At 37.6% G+C, this 23,402-nt stretch overlaps 1 protein-coding gene across 2 annotated transcripts in view; it reads left to right on the forward strand.

The window, feature by feature from the left end:
- The first annotated feature begins 4,655 nt into the window (after positions 1 to 4,655).
- Positions 4,656 to 23,402, forward strand: part of doc2b (double C2-like domains, beta) — a 104,768-nt gene continuing 86,021 nt past the window's right edge. For both annotated transcript variants that reach the window (XM_055046543.1, XM_055046544.1), the window contains exon 1: positions 4,656 to 5,260. In XM_055046543.1, the coding sequence (XP_054902518.1) occupies positions 4,927 to 5,260 (334 nt within the window). In that variant the 5' untranslated portion in view covers positions 4,656 to 4,926. The remainder of the gene's footprint in view (positions 5,261 to 23,402) is intronic.

Here is a 23,402-nt window from a genome sequence, read left to right on the forward strand (position 1 = left end):
TGGAGGGATTGATTGATATAAGTTGGCAGTAAACAGATAAAAACTTCTTTGATATGATTGATAATATAATATTTAATCACACTTAGGGTTTAGTCTAGTCTGTGGAGGGCCACATAAAACGCTACGGCGGGCCGGATTTGCCCCCCGGGCCTTGAGTTTGACACATGTGCTCTAAAGAGTCAGGCAGTATTTGCCTCTATTTTCTGGATGATCAGAAAATAGGGGTAGAATTTGGCTTACCCAACATGAAAGCCCAGACACTCCATCAACTTCACTGAGAGGGCATATTTAAATGGTTGTCATTTTCACTTAAGATTCAAGAAATACAATATGTCTTTGTTTTTTTTTGTTTGTTTTTTTTGTATGACCAAAACCCAGACATTTATAAATCGTCCCGTCCTGAGTTATTTTGACATGTTTGGTGACATGTTGTGCTAAATCTTGTCTCCCTGTTAAAGAGGCTCCCCATGTGCCGGAAGCGCGCACGTGCAATGCAACCAGGGAGGCAGGGATTTTACCAGAAACCTTAGAACAAAGGCTCTTTGTTTTTAAAGTGAGTAAAAGTTTAAATACAGTTTTTGCGTTCTGCTTAAGAAGAGCTCTGCTAATTCCAAGAAAGTGGAGGCTAGCCAGCTTAAGCTAACACTAGCTAGTCTAAACAGACATGTTGTTTCTTTTTAGCTAATGTTAGCTCAACATTTGTTTTTTTAAATTCTGAATATTCTGAAAGTGGAACATTTTTACCTAATAAGATTAAACGCCATGATTGGCTGTGAAATGGGCCCAAACTGAATATTAAATGATACATTAGACTTTATGTATATTTTCAACCACATTTTTAAGACAAACATTTTCAAATATCTCACACAAGGATATAAAAGTTCCAAACTAATCTTTAAAACGTTATATCATTAACAAATTATCTCTTTTTTTATTTCAATGTCAGCAATTAAACAAAATATTGAATGAAAATAATGAGCTATTTTCATTCACTAATTTAAAAAAAGTTATCAGTTGGTTACCTCATTATCAAATAAGGATAGTCATTTTTAAAAAGGATAATTATTGTCTCGACATATTTAGACGGGTGAGATGCATGTTTCTATTTTCAACACCAGAGGGCAGCAGTATGTTACAAGAATAGAGTGAGATGCAAACACAACACAATAAGAAGCAGGACTCAGGTAATTTTTTTATGTCTGTTTTATACCATGTCATTTTGGGGATTTTCATTTAATCTAAGCATGGAGATTATTTTCTATTCACACATGTAGGTAGAAAAATACTTCAGTCTTTGTTCTTGTAGAGCTAGATGTTTGGAGAATTAATTCAGCTTCAATTACACCCTCTATTCATATGTTAAAAAAATTAGTAATGTCATTGATCTGTTTATAACATCAGCATTGAATTCATGTTTTGGTTCTTGAAGAAGATACATCTCTTAATTTATCTTAACTAAAATCAGTCAAAGTTAAGAGTTGAATTTCAGATGCTGTTGTGAACAGAAATGGTTGAAAAGGTCACCCTCATTGCTTGTCTTATTTAGGCAGGCTCCATGGTGGCCAGGGATGCAGTGTTTTTCTCAGAGTGCTTGTTTAGAGACGATAAATCATATTTTTTCCAGAAGTGACATGCTTGGATTATTAGCACTCAGTTGAATAAAAATAACTGGATGCATGTCTCCAGTGGACTTTTCTTTTCTTGGTGTCTTATCTTATGCAATCATTGCTTACTTAAAATAAAACGACAGATAGTAAATTCCACATACCCTGTGGTAACAGTTTTTCATAATTCATATTACATGCTTATCCACTGTTAAACGTAATATTTCTTTTGAACAAATGACGTTGTTGTTTTTGGCAGGAAAACTTTAGAAGGTTCTCTGCTGGAACCAGCTTGTCTCATTGTTTGCACTACATACTTGTGTTGAGTATAAATGCTTACCTGAAATAATTTAATTTATAAGCTAATTAATTTTTTAATAAATAAAAGAAGTAATTTAACCTGTAGCCTTTTGCTTCTCTGACGTCAGCGTCTTTTTTTGTTTTTGTTTATGCACTTCAACTCTGAGCCATCAGCATCCAGAATGAAATTGCTGTTGCGCATCATTTCCTCCTGATAAACAATGTCACCGTGCTGTTTGTATTTTCAGCGCAGTCCAATTCAGTGAGCAAATCATCTCCTCTGCTCACATTTCACATCAGACCGAACCATCTGAAAAAATTACCATTTATTTCAATGTGGTCATTATTTTAATGTTCATTTTATGAAGATCTGGTTCAGTTTGTAAAAACAGATCAGCCTTTGCTGAACAATCAATCGCTGCTCTCAACATCAGTTGGTATTGCAGTGATCTCATATTTCCATACTTTTATACTGTAACCTTGGTAGATAATTTTATAGCAACTAAAAGCTTTACTGATTGCTTATTCTATTGATTATTCTGACGATTGATCGTATAAAAAAAGTTTCAATATATGCAGATTTTTCCAGTTAACCACTTAAGCTTATTTCATGCAATGTTAATATATAAAAAGTAAAAATATACAAATTATTTTGTAATTTTTTAAAATAAGAAAATAAACATTTGTTGCCTACAATCCAACACCATGTCCTTCCTTTAGTGAAGGGGCTGCTTGATTATTTGTTGCAAAGGATGCATTTGCAGCTAAAAAAAAAAAAGAACTTACTAATAACATTAGCCCTGTCTGCTTGGCACATCTGTTAAATTATTTATTAATTTTTTTATGTTTTTACATTTTAAAAAAGATTATACTTTTTTTTGATAAACAAATTAATAATTGGATAGGAAAAAGTGCCTTTTTAAACTTTATTTATTTTTTCTACCAAATTTTGGACATTTCAAACTTAGAAATGTCCTTGTTTCCCCCAGAACATTTCAGTTTTTTGGCAGAAATGTACTTCTTTTATATCTTGTCTACAATGGCAAATTATAAGGTTTCTCCCGTATACATTTTTGGGTGGAAAACCTTTTTTAATCAAAAGTACATCATCCGAGTTGACAGTAAATTGGTGAAATCTATATTTGCTGCTAACAGCAAACACAAGATGGCGTTGTTTTATCTGTTGTATGCCAACAGTGTTCTGTCTTTTTTGTCAAAGACAAAAGAGTTTCTGCTAAACCTGGAGGGAGCGATTGCAATGTCATTTATTTTTGTCTTTATGTAACACCAAACACCTGATGACCACAGACCCTTGGTGGCATTATTGGGAATAAAGTCGTGTTTGTCAGATGTGATCTAAATATACAGACAGGTTGTGCAGCCGAGCTCATCACTGTGTTCTGCGCAGGTGTTGACGTGTGATCACCGATGTCCGGTGAGAAGAAAGGTGTAATTTTGCAGCGGCATGGACAAGTGCAGCTTTAGCATGAACGTGTCTGCTGCAGCCGGGCGCATGCACACTGACAGCCACGTCCACGTTTGGAGCAGATGGTAAGCAATTATGAAATGTGTGATAACATCAGGGTACATAATTGGAGCACTGGGAAGTGGAAATGACTCTGTGGTTCTTGAATGAAAGACCGAACAAATGTGTTTATGTATTTATTAGGGCAAAGAAGATTAAATCTTTGAGTTAAACATTTGGTGACAGAAAAGAGATGAAAGGATTGGATGAAGTGAGAGAAATTGAGGCTTTAAACAGAATTTTTTGCCACTGTCGACAGCTCTGCCACTTTATAGTTTGTTTAAATTTCCTCCTAACAAGGATTCACAGTTATGGAACAGTTAACAGGATCCACTGTATGCGGTTTATCTTTTATGAGACAAAATCTTTTTAAAAACCCCAAACGTTTGTAGATTGGACATAAACTTTTACCTGAATATACTTTTTACTTGCTTTGGTGACAGTATTACAATTTTGCACCTTTTTTTCAAATTTTTGTAGTTTCACTGTCTCAAAAAGGCTTAAAATACTCTGATGCCACAAAATTTTAAAACTGGAGTAAAAATGCAAAACTAGTTTTGTTCTGACTTTGTTTTTACCTGCTCAGCAATAAATTTTACTGGCAGTATTCTAATAAAACAGAGTAATCATTTCTTTGGATCAATGGAATCAATTTTTTCTTGAAACTTTTGGAGATTAATTTCAAAATTTTTAAATTTTTGGCAGAAACATACTTGTATGTTTCTGCCAAATGTTGACTCATGCATGTCAACGTGTCTACAATGACCCTAATATGACATCATGGTTTACTGACTGAAAAGCAGCAAACAAACTGAAATTGAGTCTCTAAATATCAATCTATGGCTCATAGATTGAGCCATAGATTCCAGGTTATCACACACACACACACACACACACACACACACACCACACACACACACACACACACACACACACACACACACACACCCACACACACACACACACACACACACACACGCATTCCTCTGTGTTTGAGTGTGGCATGTCTCTGGATGTCCCCTCCCACTGACAGATGGATTGGGTTAATATCATAATTAAGCACCGAGACCAACGGTTCCTGTTTACCACTCGGTTGCTAGGCAGTAACATCAGCTGATCCCTCCCTCTCTCCTCTCTAATCCCTTACGCTCTTGATCGCCCGTCTCTCTCAGCTCCATCTCTCCCAGATAGGCGGCGCAGACACGGGCAGAGTGTGGGGGTATAGGACGAGCAGAGAGCAGGGGTTGGATAGTAGCGTGTTTGTGTATGACAGGGTGGCAGACAGCATGGTCTGGGTGTGAGGACACACTCCGGGAGTCTCCATGTAGAGCGACATCACCTGGACCTGTCCAGCGTTCAGAGAAGCAACAGGCGGCAGGAGCGCTCCCTGCAGCTCCTCGTTTTTTACCTTTTTCTAGGTTTGGTTATTTTTTTTTTTCTTTCTTTTTTTTTTCTTTTGCGTTGTTTTGGGAGTGAGCTCCGGGCTGGACCGCATGCATGACACAACGCAAAGGCGAGAAACCCACCATCAGCATCCAAGAGCACATGGCCATTGACGTGTGCCCCGGACCCATTCAGCCCATCAAGCAGATCTCCGACTACTTCCCCCGTTACCCGCGGGGCCTCCCCCCTGTGGCGCCCCAGCCAGCGGGCCACGCCGGGCCCCTGCGTTCTGCCCTCTCCACGCCTGCGGCCGCCGCCGCCACCTCAGAAAGTGATCGCCCCAATGAGGACAGCCCTGAGCGGGTGTGTGCTGGAGCCTCCGCCTCCCTGCAGGCCGTCAGGAGGGACGAGGAGCCGGACGTGGAGGGATACGACTCAGACGACTCCAGTGAGTGTTTGGTTTCTTACTGCATCTCTTTTTCTGCCGCCAGTTGCCAGGCATCCCTCCGATCTGATTTTATCTCCAAGCTTTTATTTTTTTCTCTCTCTTTATCTCCAATCGTCTGATTTGAACATGAACATAGTGTCTCTGCGCCGCCGATAACTCTTTTCGTCTTAGTCGACAGGCAGCCAACTGTTGCTGCTGCTGCTGCTGCAAATCCAGCCTCTCCCCCCCTTCCTTCTGCTGCTCAGCTCTGGTTCCTCTGAAAGAATAATGCGTGTGATTTTTACTGCAACAAAGCATCGCATGAGTCTGTATGTGTTGATAAGAATGTGTTTTTTTTTTTTAAATCACCCATGTCTGAGGCTGATGTGCTAGGGGTTTGGTTTCACCAAGCTGCGTGATTCATGGCTTCTCAGATAAACCGCCCAGTGGAGCTCATCCACATACTGTACCCAGAAAGGCAACTTCTGTCTGGCTGGCTGGTTTTTGTTTGGACTTCTGACTCATGAAGATGCAAAGCTTTTTTGTGAATTTAATCTTACTGGAGATTTATGGAAATATTAAACCGTCAAACACCATGGATCCACGTTTTTATTTATTTATTTATTTTCCATTTCCAACCTCATGTCTGAGGTTCAGTGTCGATCAATATTGATCCAATTCAGAAAAATATCGCCGAATTGACTGCAATCGTTTCAGATATTGTTCCCAGAAAGGCAAATTCAGTCTGTCGGACTTGTTTTTCTTTATTTGTAACACTTTTAAGATGCTAAGCTTTTTAAGAAATTTTATCTAACTGGATATTTTTCTGGAACGATTAACTGAAATAAACTAGTTATTGAAATAACTGCCAACTAATTTAGTAATCAATTAATCTTTAGAGTATACACACTCAAAAGACCAATTGCAGAAAGAACAACTTACTCAGAGCAGTAACTAACCCAAGACTGTAAGAAAAAATACATACATTTGGGTTCAAGATTGAAAAAACCTTCTTTGTCTGTAAATATGTTCTACCCAGAATTCCCCGTGTCACAGTTTTAGCTTCACCTGCTTCAAATTCTGTAAATAAATATAAATAAATCTCCTAAGCACCTTTTGCTATCTATTATTAATCAATTATCCCCAAAATAATCAACAGATGGGCCCTACATCAAATTGATGTAAAGTTAAGCAGAAGCGACAAAGCTTTTCACATCTTAGAAATATTTTTAGCTGCAGTTGCATCCTTTGCTACAAATGATCAAGTGTTGACTAAAGTAATGCTATGTGATTGCATCTTAAGCAATAAAATTAAAATTTTTATTTGTTGAATTGTTTTTTTTGGCATTTCTACTGTATAAAATAAGATTAAGTGGTTAACTGGAAAAATCTGCAAAATGTGCAAACATTTTTATGTGATTAATTGTCAGAATAACCAATAAAATGATCATTATTTGCAGTCCACCTGAAAATCTATGAAAATACCAAACAGTCAGACAGATACAAATCAAAGTAAACTGCTTTCTGAGCACACTTGTTCCTTCTACCTGAATCTGTTTATTTTTCCAACATTGTTGTCTGATGGATCAGAAACAGTGAAGGTATTTCTGTTTCAGCTTTCAGCTGCTGAACAAGACGAGCGCCTCCCATCATGTTCGACTCTTACCGAACGTTTGCTGCAGGCATACTTTGGAGAAAGGGCTTGTGATTGCAGGTTAATGTGTGACAGTAGTGTGCCTTCTGCAGGAGTTAATCCACCCAGAGTGGCATGCTGTGGGGAGGGTTAGGCCAGCTCTTAATCCAGAGCTGGACAGGAGGTTTGGAGGGCAGAGGTGGGGGATGGTAGGCAGTAGAAAGGATGGATTCTCCTGGCAGATGTTGCTTTATGACCTCCACTGGGCAGCCAGGGTTTTACTCAGTGAAGAAGCACGAAGTCTGTTAATCAGTCAGACCAGTTCTCAGCCTGTGAAACAATTCACTTTTCTGTGGAGAGACTCTGAGGATTTTTGGCTTTGGCTGAAAACTTGTTTTCTGACTCAAAATTAAAAATATTTTCTGCCAAGTGATTCTGTTTTCTTGTACGCTTGTGTTTTCCAGCCATTTACATACAAACAGACCAATTAAAAGGTTATGGCAAATTTTACATTTCATCTAATGCTTGGATGTGCCGAGGCTGATCTTTTAAATAAATATTTTTGCAGATTCAGATTTGTCTTTAAGGATGCATTTAAACCAACTCTGCGTAGTCCGCTTTAAGCGAACTCCGATTTGTTTTTCTAAACAGTCCGGTTCATATGGGAACGTGTGAATGTGCAATAAAACTCTATAGTGGACAAAAAAGCAAACTCAGGTCTACCTACAAACCTCAGTCTGTTTGATTGAAGTGAACTGTGGGGCGTTATGAACGTATATGTGAATGCCAAGAGGACCAAAGACAACTATCACAGCAAGAAACAGACTACAACGCAGTGCATTCTGGGGTAATACAACCATAACAAACACGAGAGTCTTGCACTGGCAGGAGAAATGGGTGTGATTAGAAAAGATAAATTTCACAACCCCTAAAATCAAAGTGTAAACATTTTGGTATACACTTTGAAAGAAGTTGCTTTTAGTATCTTCTTTAGAGTTTTTGTGCTATTTTCTTTAGCGGCCCCCAAATGCGAGGAGGGGAACAGGTTGCTGAAAGGGTTTAGATTGTTTGACTCAGTTGAATGTGAAAAAAAAAAATGCAGCAGCTGTAATCTAACAAATATTGCAATTTTGGTCCACAATCAAACAGAGTATACCGGACCTATTCTTATTGTGCATGAAACAAAAAAACCCAAAAAGCTTTTATTTGGTTTTATAAAACTTTATACAGTGAAAGGGCAAAAGTTGGAGACCCCTGAGCTCGACTAGAAGATTATAAGCAGCACCGAAAAAACATTTGTTTTAACCTTCACGCTCTGAGTGGTTAGCAATTATTTCTAATAAAAGCTGTAAGAACAGTGGCTGTTCAAGAGCAACAACAGAATTGTCATTTTGAATTTTCTTTTTTATCTTATGTTTGTAATCATTGCAATTAGCACAGCTAGCATTACTAAAACAGCAGTTTTTGTGTGTGTTCCCCGGAGGATGTAAATCCTCACCATAAAGGAGGAATAATATGTGTTTTCTAGGCAGATGGTGCCATTTTATAGCACAATCAAGTAACTGTCTCCTTCAGTTATTTTGAAGTCTTAATTTTTAGTGGAAGAGTTTTGACTTTGCATCATAGCTGTTTCTGACTACTTCAGATTCCGTTTGTGGGTCAATTTTGAGTCTATAGCAATGTCACCAGATCATAACAAGATGGAGAAGAAGAAAAATGAAAGCGTTGTTTGCTTCGGTCATCTTTTACCATGCCTGGCTTCTTCTGGTACAGAATTGTGACTCGTCTCACGTCAATGACGTAAAAGTCAGATGAAATTCGACCAATCAGAGTTCAGACGCTCTGAAATTTATCCAATTTAGTACCACTTATGGAAGTGGCACAAATCAATTTTTGGGGCTGATGAAAAGATTGGAATTGGGCAGTTCAGACATTAAATTGTGGCAAAAAGGCAGAAAATATGATTTTTGCCTCATGTGTGAACATAGCTTAAGTAGTTTTTAGTCAGAACTGCACAGAATTACAAGTCAGTGTTGTCAAAAGTAAAAAATAATAATAATAAAGAAAGAGTCAATCAATCTTGATTGATTTTTCTAACTATGTTTTAACTCGCCGAACATTTGTGTTTGCACGACAAACACAAATGTTGGGTTTGAAAGTTCAGTTAATTTAACACCAACCGCTACCATGAGGACACAGTGACACACTTACAGTACAGTTGCTGTGCTTTTAGCAGCAGAAAGCAGCGGCATGAGCATCATGAACGAGTGTTTCCCTGATCCTCTAAAGCAGCTGAAACATCCCTGAAACTGGAACACTAGAGGAAGAGCTTAGTCATTTGTTGTGAAGGGGGAAAATCCCGATGCCAGAGCTTTGAAGCTGCATTTTAGAGCTGCATGTTTTGCTGTTGCTCAGCATCACTGAAGGAATGTGGATCTCACTGTATATGTATGAGAACAAAACAACTAAAGAAATGTTCAGCTAGAAAGATAACTGATTTATTCAGCTGATAGTTTCTCTTTTCTGTCAAAAATTGAGATCTGTTTGAGCCTAGTTTGATCACCAAGGTAACACAATCTAAACTTGAATGTTGGGGAATGGATTAGAGAAATAAGCCTATAATTAAAATAATTTAAAGCACACATATCATCTATGATCAATTTAAGAGTAAAGTCTAAATAAAAAAGGATGTGTTATATTTATTATATAAGAGGTCATTTTGTGAATGAATTATTTCTGAACATGGGAGTTTCTTCCCTACAGAATAAATATGTTGTGATTGTAAGCTCTTTTTTTCTAACTTTGTCAGCAGTGTGAGAAATAACCACAGCAGTAACAGATGAATTTATTTCAAATTTTTGACACATCTTTAACAGGGCTGCTGAGAAGCGTGGGGAGTGTGTTTTCCTGTAAAATAATAGCATCTGTTCAGGTGTGTTACATCAGTTTGTTTATGTTTGTGTTGACAACGGCTCCGATCAGTTTCCTGGAAGCCACTTTTTATTTTTCCTCTTGCAATTTTCTGTTTCCAACACTTTTTGTTGCATCACAATTTATCTCTGGAGAAATAACAGAAACCAGCCTGATCTCTCGTTCAAGCTGAGCCAATTCCCTAAATGTTAAAACAAATTTGTTTTGGTAACACCGATGTAGAAAACTTTTTTTTTCTGCCTGAAAACGGGCTGCACAAGTTCAGAGATCTCAGTCGACGCCCATGTAGTTGTCCACCACCGTGTCACAATGCTTTTAGCTTTTGTCAATAAAGTGAAAAACACAGCTGTGGATCACAGAGCTAACATTTCACAGCCAAAGTTGCAGATAAATCAGCTGAACATCAGTTTATGCAAACATCAAACCAAAGTTCCTCTCCATCCTCTTGCTAATAAGACTATTAGGCAAAAACATCTGCCAGAGGATCATTTTAATGACTTTGCAATCACCTGAAGAGTCATCAGTGTGGTAGGATAATTACAATGTCAGCTCTACTTCCCACAAGGAAATAAAATGTGAAAAAATCCCAAGCAGGAAAGCAAGGACAGCAACAAAAGCAGGAGACATTCCTTTACTTGTTAGCAACTGAAAGTAGTATTCAATGAATGCAAGTATTATGAAAATATGATGCATTGTGAAAGAAATGAATAACAAGTGAGTGAGTCTGATGCAACGTTCCAATAATCCCTGGCTGCTGCTGCTGCCATGGGAGCTGAAAGGAGATGGAGAAACATAAGCTGCAGAAACAGGACTGCTTTAATGGCGTCATCACAGACGTCTTTATTAACGCAGAGTCTTTATTATGTTGGTTGAAGTTGATTAAGGTGCTTATTGCTGTGTCTGAACTTATACCGATTCTATACTTTTGGAGTCTGGTTGAGATCTGCTTGTTCCCACGGGGGAAACCTATGAAGTTATGATCTCTTGGCCAAAAAAACAGCCTTTTGCTGTAATGACCAGCTGATTTAAATAAATTAAGTTGACTAAGAATTTTTTTTTTTTACTTTTGATCATTTTTATTGGTTTAATTGTTTCCGTTTTCTTAAACGTTTGTGCTCCACAGTGTGATATAAGGCAGTATGTGTTGGTCATGAAATAAATCGAAATAGATTTCAGCAAGTTTGACAAGAGACAGATTACAATGCCTCGACTCCTGGGTCAAAAAATGCTGCAGTGGGAACAAAAGTAGTCAAAAGAAGGAACAGCGGTGAGCGGGACCATGGGTTTTCAGCCGCATGGGGACAGTTGGACACAGCCCACAAACAGTCAGTAGGTCTCAGATTCAGCTGTGAAAAACAAACCAAAACATTTTGCATGTACAAGATGTCTTGCAGTTATGCATGAAAAATGATTTAGCTGTATGTGATTAAGAAGAACAACTCTGACCTTTCCCTTTCTGGCAACAAAAGCGGCTGTTATTACTCATAATGCTTTTGCAGGAAAACAAAAGAATAGAAATCTATTTCGAATGATTTATGGCTTGAACATGTTTGGCGGCTGTTTGATGTCTCACAGCAGGGACTTGAAAAGAAAACTAAGGGAAACAACAGAGGTGAGTTTGAGTATAGTACTGTGAAAATTTTGCTTCTACTGCTTAAATGATTCACGGCCACAAAGTTTTAAAATGTTAAAATCAAAGATAAAACTGAGGAAAAACAAAATGCTGCTGCAAATGCTATTTAATAAGATAAAATTTAATCTCCATTGTGGCCCTATTTGAGCTTATAGCTGCTCAGTTCATATAAGAGCCAATGTGGTTTAAAATCATGAGATTTTTTGTACCAAATAAAAAATGTTTTGCTTTTGTTTTAAAATCCCAAATTACAAAAATAGTCAAAATGTGGCTTTTATTTCAATCATCCCCTCTGCGGGTGCTGCAACAGAGTATTATTAATTTATTAAAACTTTTGTTTAATTATGAGAATAAAGTCTTATATAAATTATAATATCATTATTAATATTATGTCTTTAATCTTGTAATATTTTGAAATTATTCTTGTAATTAAAAAAGTCAAATTAACCATAGCCTGGCCCTAATATTCTATTACAGACTTCACTTGAGTTCAAAGTCCAAATAAGTAGAAGCTTTAACACACACTTGACTACCTGAACTAAGAAAACCTAAGGAGTGTGTTGGAGAAAAAAAATCTGACTTTTAAAAAAAAAATAAAATTGATTTATTGCCTAATTTATATTGTGACTTTTTATTGATATCACAAAATATCGAGATAACCTTTAAGTCCATATTGCCCACCCCTAATAAGATGAACTTCTCCCTTTGGTGTGGAACGATGTTTTGTTTAGGCCATATTAAATCTCTTTAATTTAGTTAGTAGTGGGCTTGTAACAATGAAAACAAACAAACTGCGTTGAATTTAAAGCATGCTCAGTGACCAGCTCAGCCTCTGTGTTTATCCAGGTTGCAGAGTCGAGTACTTTTTTATCACACTGGCTACGAGGCCGATCCGATCATTTCAGGACTCCTACATATGAATCACACTCTGAGGTGAAGTAATTCCTCCCTCCTGGTGGTGTGGCAGGCACCGCTGTGGTGAAAATGAAAACGCTGCCTCAGTTTGAATTTGCTAGTCTATCAACAACTTGGGAGAGATGTCGTTCAGTGTGTTGTTCTGCGCCAAATGCTAAAGAAAAAGCATCGCTCGCCTTCCTGTTTGTGATTTTAAAGCAGCCACTGCTGTCCCAAATTGGCTCCTCGCCGTCCTGCGGGACGTGATCCAGTATCTGTGTGCTGCTCTCTGGGAGGTGGGTGGAGTTGGGGAGGCAGTGCTCTCCCTCATGAACCAAATCACACAGGGACATCTCAATCCTGGCTAAAAACCTGCTGGCTAATCAGCATAACAGCAACATTTTCTAATTTATTGTGACTCAACCTTGAGTTTAATTGAAAGGGAAAAGTGCATCCCCCACCAAGTGTCCATTCCCACCCACACACACACACGCATACACACCCAAAGGGGGGGTAATCAAAAACCATTTGAACACGAGGATCTGTGCCACATTAATTAATGAAGGTTTGTAGTGCTTGTTGAGGGCCACATGCCAGCCGGGGCCCAGAGAAGTGACCGCTGTGACCCACATGGCCAAGCCGAGTCTTGTGTTTTTCAGAGATAAGCGTCTCCATCCGTGAGCTGTGCACCAGCGTTCGCTTATAACAGGCAGCCAGGGAAAACAAAAGTGATCCATGGAGGATCTGAAGGGAATGAACGGTGTACTTTTACATTCATCACAAAGATTAATTCAGAAATGAAGAAAACATCCTAGATTCCAAATCTACTTGTTGAGATTTATAAAACCATGGTTTTCTGAAAGCAATTTCTCTATGCAGATCGCAGCTGCATCTCAGTTTGTGTACAAAGTTCCTCCTCATGTTCTGCCTTCAACATACTTCATGAATGTTATGCTGCATTTCCATTTCCTGTCCTTATGGTCTCTCTCTTTTTCCCCAACTTCATTTCAAACAAGAAACAAATCAAATCAAACAGAGAGTAGAAAACAAGACATAAGCATGAATAAAATATCTAAGTGTATTATAGATGTTCTATAATAATTTACATGTTGTAAATTATGTCAAATTAAATTAGTGCTGGCAGATTGTAGTCTTTCAAGGGCAGACTTAATTTGAATTTAAGTTAGAGCTTTAGCATTAGCGAAACTACAGGTTATTATTAGAGCTTAAGATTTAGAAAAACTACCTTTGGCAAAAACAAAACAGTAATTTGATTTCCTACACTGAAAAGATCGCTGGCATAAATCGCTAATCTTTGTTCACAACACATTCACAATAAATCAGTCACCCAATTTCTGCAGCTTTCCTTCAGAAAGCCAATCATAAAAATGCTTTCTGTTTTACTTTTTCACATGTTCCAGGTCTTTTGAACAAAGCAGCGGTAGTGTGAAAATAAATGGCAGTCAAGGGTTGCGCCATGCTCTGTGATGTAGTTAATTAAAATAATTTGGAGATCTGACTCTAAAACAAAGTGGCTAAAACCAAAGTAATTTTCCTCCTCAGCCTCTAGAAGCTGCTGAGTGGCCCGGTGAGAGCACTTTTTCACAAAGCTTTGATAATGTCGGGAAAAGAAACGGCAGTTAAATGTAAGACAGGAATAATCTGATATTTCCCAATGCACTGTTCCTCATTTAGATCCAGAAAATTAGTAAAACTCTTTCTTTTTTCCTCACTTTTTATCTGGGTTATGTAAACCTGCAGGACTAAGTTATGTTTCAAGTTGAGAGCTGACATCTTTTAGCATGGTGTACCTCCTAATAAACAAGTTGGCAGTAAAGTCCACTGGGGATAATCTCCCCAGCACTTATTGTCCGCCTTTTTAGGGAAATAAGAAAAGGAAGCACAGAGCCATCTGTTGCTTCTCCTGCAGCTGATCTGTTTCTAGACCTGCGTAAAACAGCATCCTCCTGGAAACAGCCCCCAAGCCTCATAACACTCAGTTCAATGTAAAGAGCCATTTCGGCGCTGCAATGCCCAGCACAGTGGAATCCTATTAAGAGTGTAACTGCAAGCTGCCAAGCGGTAGTAATGAGTCACTGTGGTGTCCCATGTTTTGTTTTCTTGTGAATGACCCAACAAAGCCGGATAGATTTCAGCGAGGTCACATTATGGGTTATTATCCTCCTGCCTCTCAACAGAAACAGCCGAGTGCTTTAAGTTGGCTGTTACTCTCTCTGCTGCAGCAGCAAACTCTGCCTCTGCCCTCACTTCATCCCGCTAAGCATATTATGTAATGATAATGCCAGCTATTATACAGATCCATTTGACGTCTGGCGCTGTCATCAGCTGGGAGGAATGTTGTTTGGCTTTAGATTCTCACACTTTATTTGAACACAGACGAAGACATTTTTAAGCGCTTCAGCAGCTTTTAAAATGTAAAATCCACCTGCTATTTATGCAGCTGCCCTGTAGCGATGTTTCATCGGGGGAGAAACAAACAACAACGACAACAACAAAAAAAAACTGTTACTCAATTTGCCCAAATTAACTCCCGATGTCTGATCAGTTCTCTGCCCACGGAAAACAATGAATCAAAACTCACCTAATGTAACCAGAGCTACTCTGAGTGGGTAGTGTGTCCGCTGAGAGCTCCGCTCACCAGTTTTTAAATTCTTGCTTTTTGTCTCTTTTGTGTCCTCTGGCTGGAAGCATAAAGGCACCGTGTACGGTTTAATGAGGTACATTAGGAATATCTGAGCAGGCAAGTTCAAAGCTTTCATGTTTTTCTTACTTCCGAGTGGCTCTTGCAACTAAGCGAAGACTTGCCTTATGCACTTGAACATTTTAAGATGTAGCTTCAGAATAAGCTACCACAGAATACATTTTATGTAATTAACTTCCAGATTTGAACACTGTGGTTTAGACAGTGGTTTAGACAGTGGACAAAGTTCATCCAGGCCCTGAACAGAGGCTCAGAACAAATCATTGTGTAGAATTGCCATGACTTTCTTCAGCTGAACAGAAACAAAACTGAAGTTATTATCTCTGGACCTAAAGACTCGGGACACAGCTTCTGCTATTACAGCTTGAAATTAGTTTTCAGGCCTGGAAGCCGGATGTAGTGATGGACTCAGACCTGAACCTGAACCTCACATAAAGACACTTACAAAATCGACCTTCTATTAACTGAAGAACATTTCCAGAACTAGAGGACTAATGTCCCAGTAAGATCTAGAGAAGATGTATTTATCTTTAGTCCCATTGATTACTGCAACTGTTTCTTCACAGGTCTATCTTTACAAATAAACTTCATTGATTTGATTACCTACCCCAAGTTCAAATTCAACATGGCTGCCTTGCATACAAAACCTTGAGGGCTGTGTACCTGCACACTGAACCATGTAAGTTGTGTAATACACAGAACCTCACTGTTCAGTATCTTTATTGAAGCATGTTACATCCTGTACAGCCTCTTATTTGTGGACATGTTCCTGTTGAGAAATGTGTTTGTTAGTTCTGACTTCTGAGAGAGGTGGAACGTGGTAAAGGCTCATTGGTTTGACATACACAGCTTCGATATGACAGAAGAGGCAAGAGGCAGCTCTGTCTCTGGCATGTGATGAGAGGGAATCTAGACCAAGGGAAGAATATGTTGGACAGTTTTTCATGTTTTAAACCTGTTGTTCCCTGGAAACCCTGAAATCTGCTTTGCTCTGAGATTTTCATGTCTTGTTTATAACATTTGAAAATAAAAGGTAATCATTTTATATTTAAGAATGCTATTCCAGCCACTTATTATCACCTCGTTGAATTTGTTGATGACGAACAAAAGAAACGTCTCCGATTAGTAGGGATGGGTCAACAAGTCGTCTGGGTGATAAATCGTTGCATCCCTACCGATTAGTGTTTTTATCCCTTCTGCATCTAGCCTTCATCTCTGAGATCTTCTATTGGTATTTAGGGAAATAAGTAACCATTTATCACAGACCATATTGCAACACTGAATCGAACACTACTTGATATAAGAGCACACCATATGGCTACAAATTGACATCTGTTCTGGTATCTTGTGTGCTTGAAGCTTTACAAATATCTATTTTTTTTATTTTCTGTAAATACTAAGAAACCCATCAAGATCTCAAGCTTCACCTCCTTTTTGAGCATCTTGTAATTAGTATCTGCTTTATCTTTCTTCAAGATTTTTAGGATTCCTGGTTATGTAACAGAGCAGGGAACAACTCGTGTTCCTGAGAGATTTTTCTTTTCTGCATATTTAACTAGCACTCCAATCTTCAGATAAATTGGACTTTCATTTCAATCTTTAACCTTTAGAGCATCTAAAGTTGTGTTTATACTTGTAAATGAAACTCATCAGTGCAAACTACAGTTTTCTGCTAAACAAAGGTTGGGTTCAGCAAAAATGAAAGTGTTTTTATATTCAATGTTTTCTTTTATTTGAGAGGCAAGCGGTCGTTATAAACCCACCAGGCTATAAACAGGCTTTACTGTCCAAGGTTAGCTTTCCATTGAGGTAGGAAATACTGAACTTTGTTCTTTGAAACGTTGCTTTACCTCACCTCTGACGGATCAATAATAGACCTCTTCCTTACTCTAGAAAACCTCCGGCTTTCAGTTGTTTTTCCCTTAGCAAGGTAAGGTCGGTGAGGAGTTCAGGACAGTATGAAGACACTCGTTGAGCAAAGATGGACTGATAAGTCAAACAAAAGATTTCCTTTTATATTGTGTGATTTCCTCCGACTACTAAGGTGGATTTGATTTCCTCTGAGGGCGGAGGGGGATGTCTTTCTTGCCAGATGGTCGCCTGACTGCTGAGGGTTTTAAGATTATGCATGTAATCTCTAGTCTTGCAGTACCAGAGTTGCAGTGGTATTAAATTTGCTTGTAATCTAGCTAAATACGTTAAGAGAGTCATACTATGGAAAGTAAAATACAGGAGCCATCGAAACAAGAAGGGATTATTTTTTATTGATAACACTTAGGAAATGTTACATGTTGTTTTTAGATGTTTTGCCACACTTCGTTATTCTGATTCTGTATTAAAGATTTGAAGCTAAATCTGAGGATTTCTCTGGATTGACACCAAGGTTAACCAGCTTATTTAACATCTGGTAGATGGTGCAAATCTTAACCATCCAGGTGATATTTTATGGTAAGAGTTACTGTTAAATGATGAAAATGTCCGGGTTCCATCGTTTTTTGGGGAACCAAGTGGAATCTTTAAACTGATGCTTAGATCAAGGGTAACTTTACAGACAACTTAGAAAATTCCCAGTGTGTTGATAATTATGACTTGTTTTTATTTTTGTGCTTTCATTTAACTGAAATGTTGTGAATGTTTTCTTCTGTCTGTGTTGCTGATGGATCCTTGTATAAATGCTGTGAAATGTTCTTATAGCAGGTGTTACACAGTAATGAAGAGTTACAGTTTTGATCAATGCGTTTCATTATAAAACTGTAGCTGCATCTGTTCTGTTTACTTCTCAGTGCTCATACTATAACTCATCTTGAGTTTTATTATGACTTGAATTCATTCACCATAAATGTACCATCATCCATGGTAGCAGTTTTATTGGGATTCCTTCAAATCTTAAAATATTGTGCCCGCGGTTGTTCTGCCTTCCTTCAATCCCCCACAGATGTGACGAGATGATGCGTCTTGGTGCTGTAAACATCCTCAGAGAGTTCAAGTCCATTAGCAAGTCCAGCTGGACCAGTTCTATTATGCATCTGATATTTCAGAAGTTTTTTGTTGTTTTTTTAGTGGAATGGATGCTGCATAAAAACATAAGCCACTACGGCGATTTATTATTCATTCTGCTGCAACTTTCTGTTGAAAATACCAAACTTTGTGAGGAAGTGCAAAAACAAAGACAAATGGATGAGAGTGTGCCTGACATGATAATAGATTTTGTCAGACAATAAGCACAATCAAATTTTGTGACAAACGATAATATTGTCACTTTTCATAATGGCATAATAATGCAGGTTCACCCTCTCAAACACGAGTGAATTGTAACTTTGTAAAGAATATTTAACACTGGAATATTGAAAATAATACCCAGCAAACAAAACAATAAATAAACTGTAAATAAGAAACACTAACAAGGAAAACCATAAATAAAATGGAGTATGAAGGCTTTGTAAACAAAAAATATTATCAGAATGAAAATGATCAAGCACATTTTAATTTATCGTGATTAATGATTAATGACTAATTGCTTATTGCAACAGATTGAATCATACCAAAGTGTATAAAAATTGAATCAAACCCCAACTCTTGCTGAAAAATAAACCCTTTTTTTTAACGTTTTGACTAAGCAGTTAGAAATGAGCTGGAAAACAGATTCATATTTAGAAACATCAAAGGTGAAATTGAGGAAGTAAATACAGTGGACTGGATGATTAGAGGAGAAGGATATTGAAGGCAGAAAGATGACGCTAAAAGATCATCAATAAAACATAAAGATAACTATCATCAGTCATTAATTCATTTGTCATCTGGATATTACATTTAGACTTTGAACTCCTTACAGTTTCATCATTCTGTTAAGTTTATTGCTGATGGGGAAATTTACCAGTATGAGGAAGCGTCTCAGAACAGAGAGCGCTCAGGCTTTCCTTTAAGAACGGCACGCCGGCTCTAACACACATCCTGCAAAGAGCCGTACGTTTCACTGCGATTGGAAAGTTGTGGTGGAAATTGAAAAGAAATGGTGCATGACAAGCCTCCATCCTGCAGAGCTGATCTGTCGACTGCTGCAGCAAAAAGTTGGAGGCTGACTGATGGACAATGTTGCTCTTTACGAGTGAATATCAAGCCTTAAAAACGTGGGACAGAGAGGCATGAAAACAACAACTCAGAGCTTTTTGTCTATGATTTCATATTTTCTTTTAAAGTTTTCTCTAAATGCTTCTTTTTTGACAAATGCAGTCAAAATTGTACATGGAGGCTCAAATAATTATTATTCCATAAATTTTAATATTTTTGAAATGTTACTTTATATCAGTAAAGAGAGTTAACTATTTTGAGCAGTTAAATGTGATCTGTTAAGTTAAATACATAAAAAACAAATTAAGTGAATAACTAAGCTTATGCATAAGAAGTACATTTTACCAAAGCGTAAATAAACATTCACCTCTGCTTAAGTGTTAACTGAATAAGGGAAACAGCCTGCAGCTCTCTGCTCATCTCCACTCGATTGAACATTTCTTCTCCCTCGACCAGCCAGAGCTGTGTGAGGAGAACAGAAGTCCCACACAGAGATTCAAACAATAATTCAAGTCTGCTTCATCACACCTTTTTTAGAGTTTATTTTATGTTTTTTTTCCTAGTGTTTGATCCCAGCAGGCTCCTGTCTTTCTGTCTGACTCACTGAAAGACTTTGACTTTCTTGGGATACATATCAGTTTATTCACAGGTTTGTCTGCATGCAGGTGTTTTTATTATCTAACCATGAGACTGGCTTTGGATTTGATGGATTATCAGCTCCACCAAAATTAGTGTATTTCATAAATAGTTGCAATGAAAACACTTTTTTTTGCATCATTCGAGTCACACGATCAACAGCTGGAGGTTTCCTCTGGTGGAAAAGACAAAGAAGTGGTGGGAGGATGATGGCATGTTTCCAAATGAATTATTGTGTGAGCAAACTTATTCACATGTAATTTTCATCGCGTTTCTTGTCTATGATTTCATATTTTCTTTTAAAGTTTTCTCTAAATGGAACACTGAAATTGTTTGGTTTTTTTACATAACCAATATATCAACAAAGTTTTGTGTACATTTGTAATGGAAACGTGTGTTTAGATTTCACAAAATATTTTCTCCTTAAACTCGAACAGTGAATATGAAAGTGTGCCCTCTCCTGTGTTGATGAAAAAAATGAAACAAAACTTATGAGATGCTTTAAAATGATATCTTAGCAACATGAATGCTGTTTATTGATCTTCTCTGATTGATGCCTTTAACTCTGATATTGTCTTTGATAATCCTCATTATTCAGCAGAGCAGCACTAAACACCTGCAATATGTTTTAACCCAAGCCAAAGGATGGGTTAAAGGATTATTTTCCTCCCAAAAGCTGAGCCATTAGTTAATGAAATCTGAACATAAACTCCTGGCAGGTTACTGCTTCAACTCCTCCTTATAAGGAGGAATTAAATTTAGCATCAGGCGCAGGGCCAACAATGGCGTCCAGAGTCATTGAAACAAGCAAAACTCCTTGATAAACACACCTGAACACACAGATAATTTGTTGCATTTCAAAGTCAGAAAAGACATCTCATGTCCACTTTTTGTAAAAAAATAAATAAAAACAAACTGAACATGTCAGGGTGTAGTATGAGTTCTACAGTTAGCATAGCATTTTTATTTAGATTCATTTGAAGTCCTAAGTTTTCTCCAAAAGTCACAAGAAAGCCGACAGCAGAGAAGCACCAGCAGATGGCCAACTCATGGCAGCAACATTTTCTGAATGAAAGAACAAGTTCACATTTCAGAGGATGCCAAACAATCTGTGTGAAAATGTGCTTGGCCTCAACGATTTTCATACTTTGCTCAGTTTGTGATATCAGGCTCTGACTGCCAGTCAGAAAGCTTCCTAACATACTTCATCTGTCACCATTTCAACATGAATGAGGCCAGTCAGTTCTGAACAGGCTGCCAGCTGAGAGTCAATCAGCCACCATTTAGTTTTAGCTACTAAAATAAAATCCACTCTGGCAAATCACAACGTGAGAAGTGTTCGTTTCTATGTGACTTCTGTTTGACCTCCATAGGAATTACGCCAGCATTTACTCAACGGGAGATGATTAAGGCATCACACCGCAAACAGGTGGAGTTATGATGGATTTCTCCTTCAACTTGTGGTGATTGTCAGGGGAAAAAAGCTCAAGATTACCAGCTCTGTATGTAGGCAGAAAACAGCTCTACTATATACGGGAAATATGTCATTTCCAGAGGAGGAATGCCCAGTGCCTTCGCCTTTGAGGGTCACTTTTTTTATTTAAAAAAGCTTTATTTCAAACAAATACATGGGACGGAAAGGAGAACTCTGTTTAAAATGAGGTTTTAAACAGAGAAACTTTGATTTCTTCACAAACTCATGTTGGACATTAAGTGGCAGATTCATTAAGTAGAATTGTTGCTTTCATGAAACCAACAGTTTCATTAAAAATTTTGCAAGATAATTGCCCCAGAAAGTATTGCAATAAAGTATAATACTGTCATTTTGTGATCATTTTTAAGTAATATAATAGTGAAAGTATACCCTATTGAAGACTGATAATCCTTCATTTCTAAAGAACAATTAACATTAACTGTCAATTCAATATTAACAATTAAGATCAAACAGTAATATTTTAAACATCCAATATAGAAAAACAAAACAACTGAAAAGAGTAAATAAAATGGAAATAAAAACCAAACACAAATACAAAGGATTACAAAGTTTTTCTAAACAAAATTGCTTTAAAAAACCATCAATTAAAAAGACTGCAAAAATGCATTTTTAATCTTTTTTGCAAAGAAAGTAGGCAAATATCATTCAACGTTATTGGTGTTTCTGAAGACTTTGTCCACCATGCTATTTGATGTTTAAAGTTATTCTGTGGTTAGCAGACAGAAGTCAGAGGTGTTTTGTATTTTCCAGTCCGCCTCTCTCTGGGAAACTCGGACACAAGCAGAGTAAAGGCTGAGGAAGGCCTCCCACCTTCTCTCTGACATTTATAATCAAAGCAAACTCATTTCACAATAACTCACCACAGCGCCTGTTTGTTTGATAAATGTTAAACATTCCATGGAAGCAATTTTACAGATTTTATGCACATCGACAGACTTTCCTGCCTGATTTTACTAATGAAGGTTAAATTTTTTATTATTGAACTAATTCTTTCTCACTTCCTTGGTTTCTGTTGTGTTCATTTTAATAAGATTTTGAGTGCAGAACGAATGGTGGGAGAACGTGAGGAGTACCAACACAGTGCATCTCAAAACAATTCAAATATGTGAATGTTTGCGTGCTTCTGTTTACCACTCTTCATTGTTTGTTCAGACAAATGTCACAGTTTGCTGAATACATCATTTCCTTTGTTTTTATACTTGCCATTTGCTCAATAAAGTTTCTTAAAAAAGGAAAATGTGAGGTGGGGAAATGGAAGTGCTGTTTAAAAGACTTTCAAAATAAGAGCATGACTATGAACATCTGTGAATTCTTAGAGGTCGATAACTGAAATATCAACACGCAAGTCTAATTTTTTTTACAACTGAATGTTAACAAAAAAGCAAAGTAAAGTAACACGTCAGAATTTATTTTTGAAAACTTAATTTAGAGGAAGCTAAGTGGGCTAAATATTTTCAAAGTAAGGAAAGTGACTGAAAATGACGCCCTGTTCTCTTGTGATTTTCATTTCCTTTCTAATTAATGTGAAATTGTGTTTTTGTCACACTAACCAGGGAGCTCTGGGAGAAATGCATTCATTAAAGCTTGGTATATCATTTTAGAACCTAAACTTGTTTTCCCATGGATATGTAAATATATATCAAATATTCACAGAGTAGAAATACTCGCTTAATGCATCGTAATTTGCTGCTCTTCAGAGATAGTTTAGAGAGACTCCATATATGATCACTGAATCCGTAATTGATATTCTATCAATAGTTTTCTGTTTTCTTCGTCAAAGAACATTTGTTGAAGATGTGGTTACATTCATGCTGACACTCTCTAGGGATTCACTTCCTGGCATCGCTGCTGCATTTCTGCTCGTTCTGCAGTCCTCCACGTTCTTTTAGCTAAAGCTTCGGAAAACCAGCATAATTTATAGAGACGGCTTTTAAATCAGAAAGTGGCCAGAGCACCTCCAGCTGCTCACTGGCTTTACTCCAGAGACACCACCAAGACGCTGTGATGTGTTCTCCATGCCAGCCTGACTTATTCTGTGCAAGACCCTCCATGTTGAAAATCAATTATTCTGCCAGGAGTGGAGCTGTAATGAACTGTGGACCACTGTAGTGCTCCCAGGTTAAATATGCCCAGATTGGAGAAGAGTGAGGA

The sequence above is a fragment of the Poeciliopsis prolifica genome, unplaced genomic scaffold (assembly GCF_027474105.1).
Source record: "Poeciliopsis prolifica strain line A6 unplaced genomic scaffold, Auburn_PproV2 SCAFFOLD024, whole genome shotgun sequence".
Taxonomy (NCBI): Eukaryota; Metazoa; Chordata; class Actinopteri; order Cyprinodontiformes; family Poeciliidae; genus Poeciliopsis; species Poeciliopsis prolifica.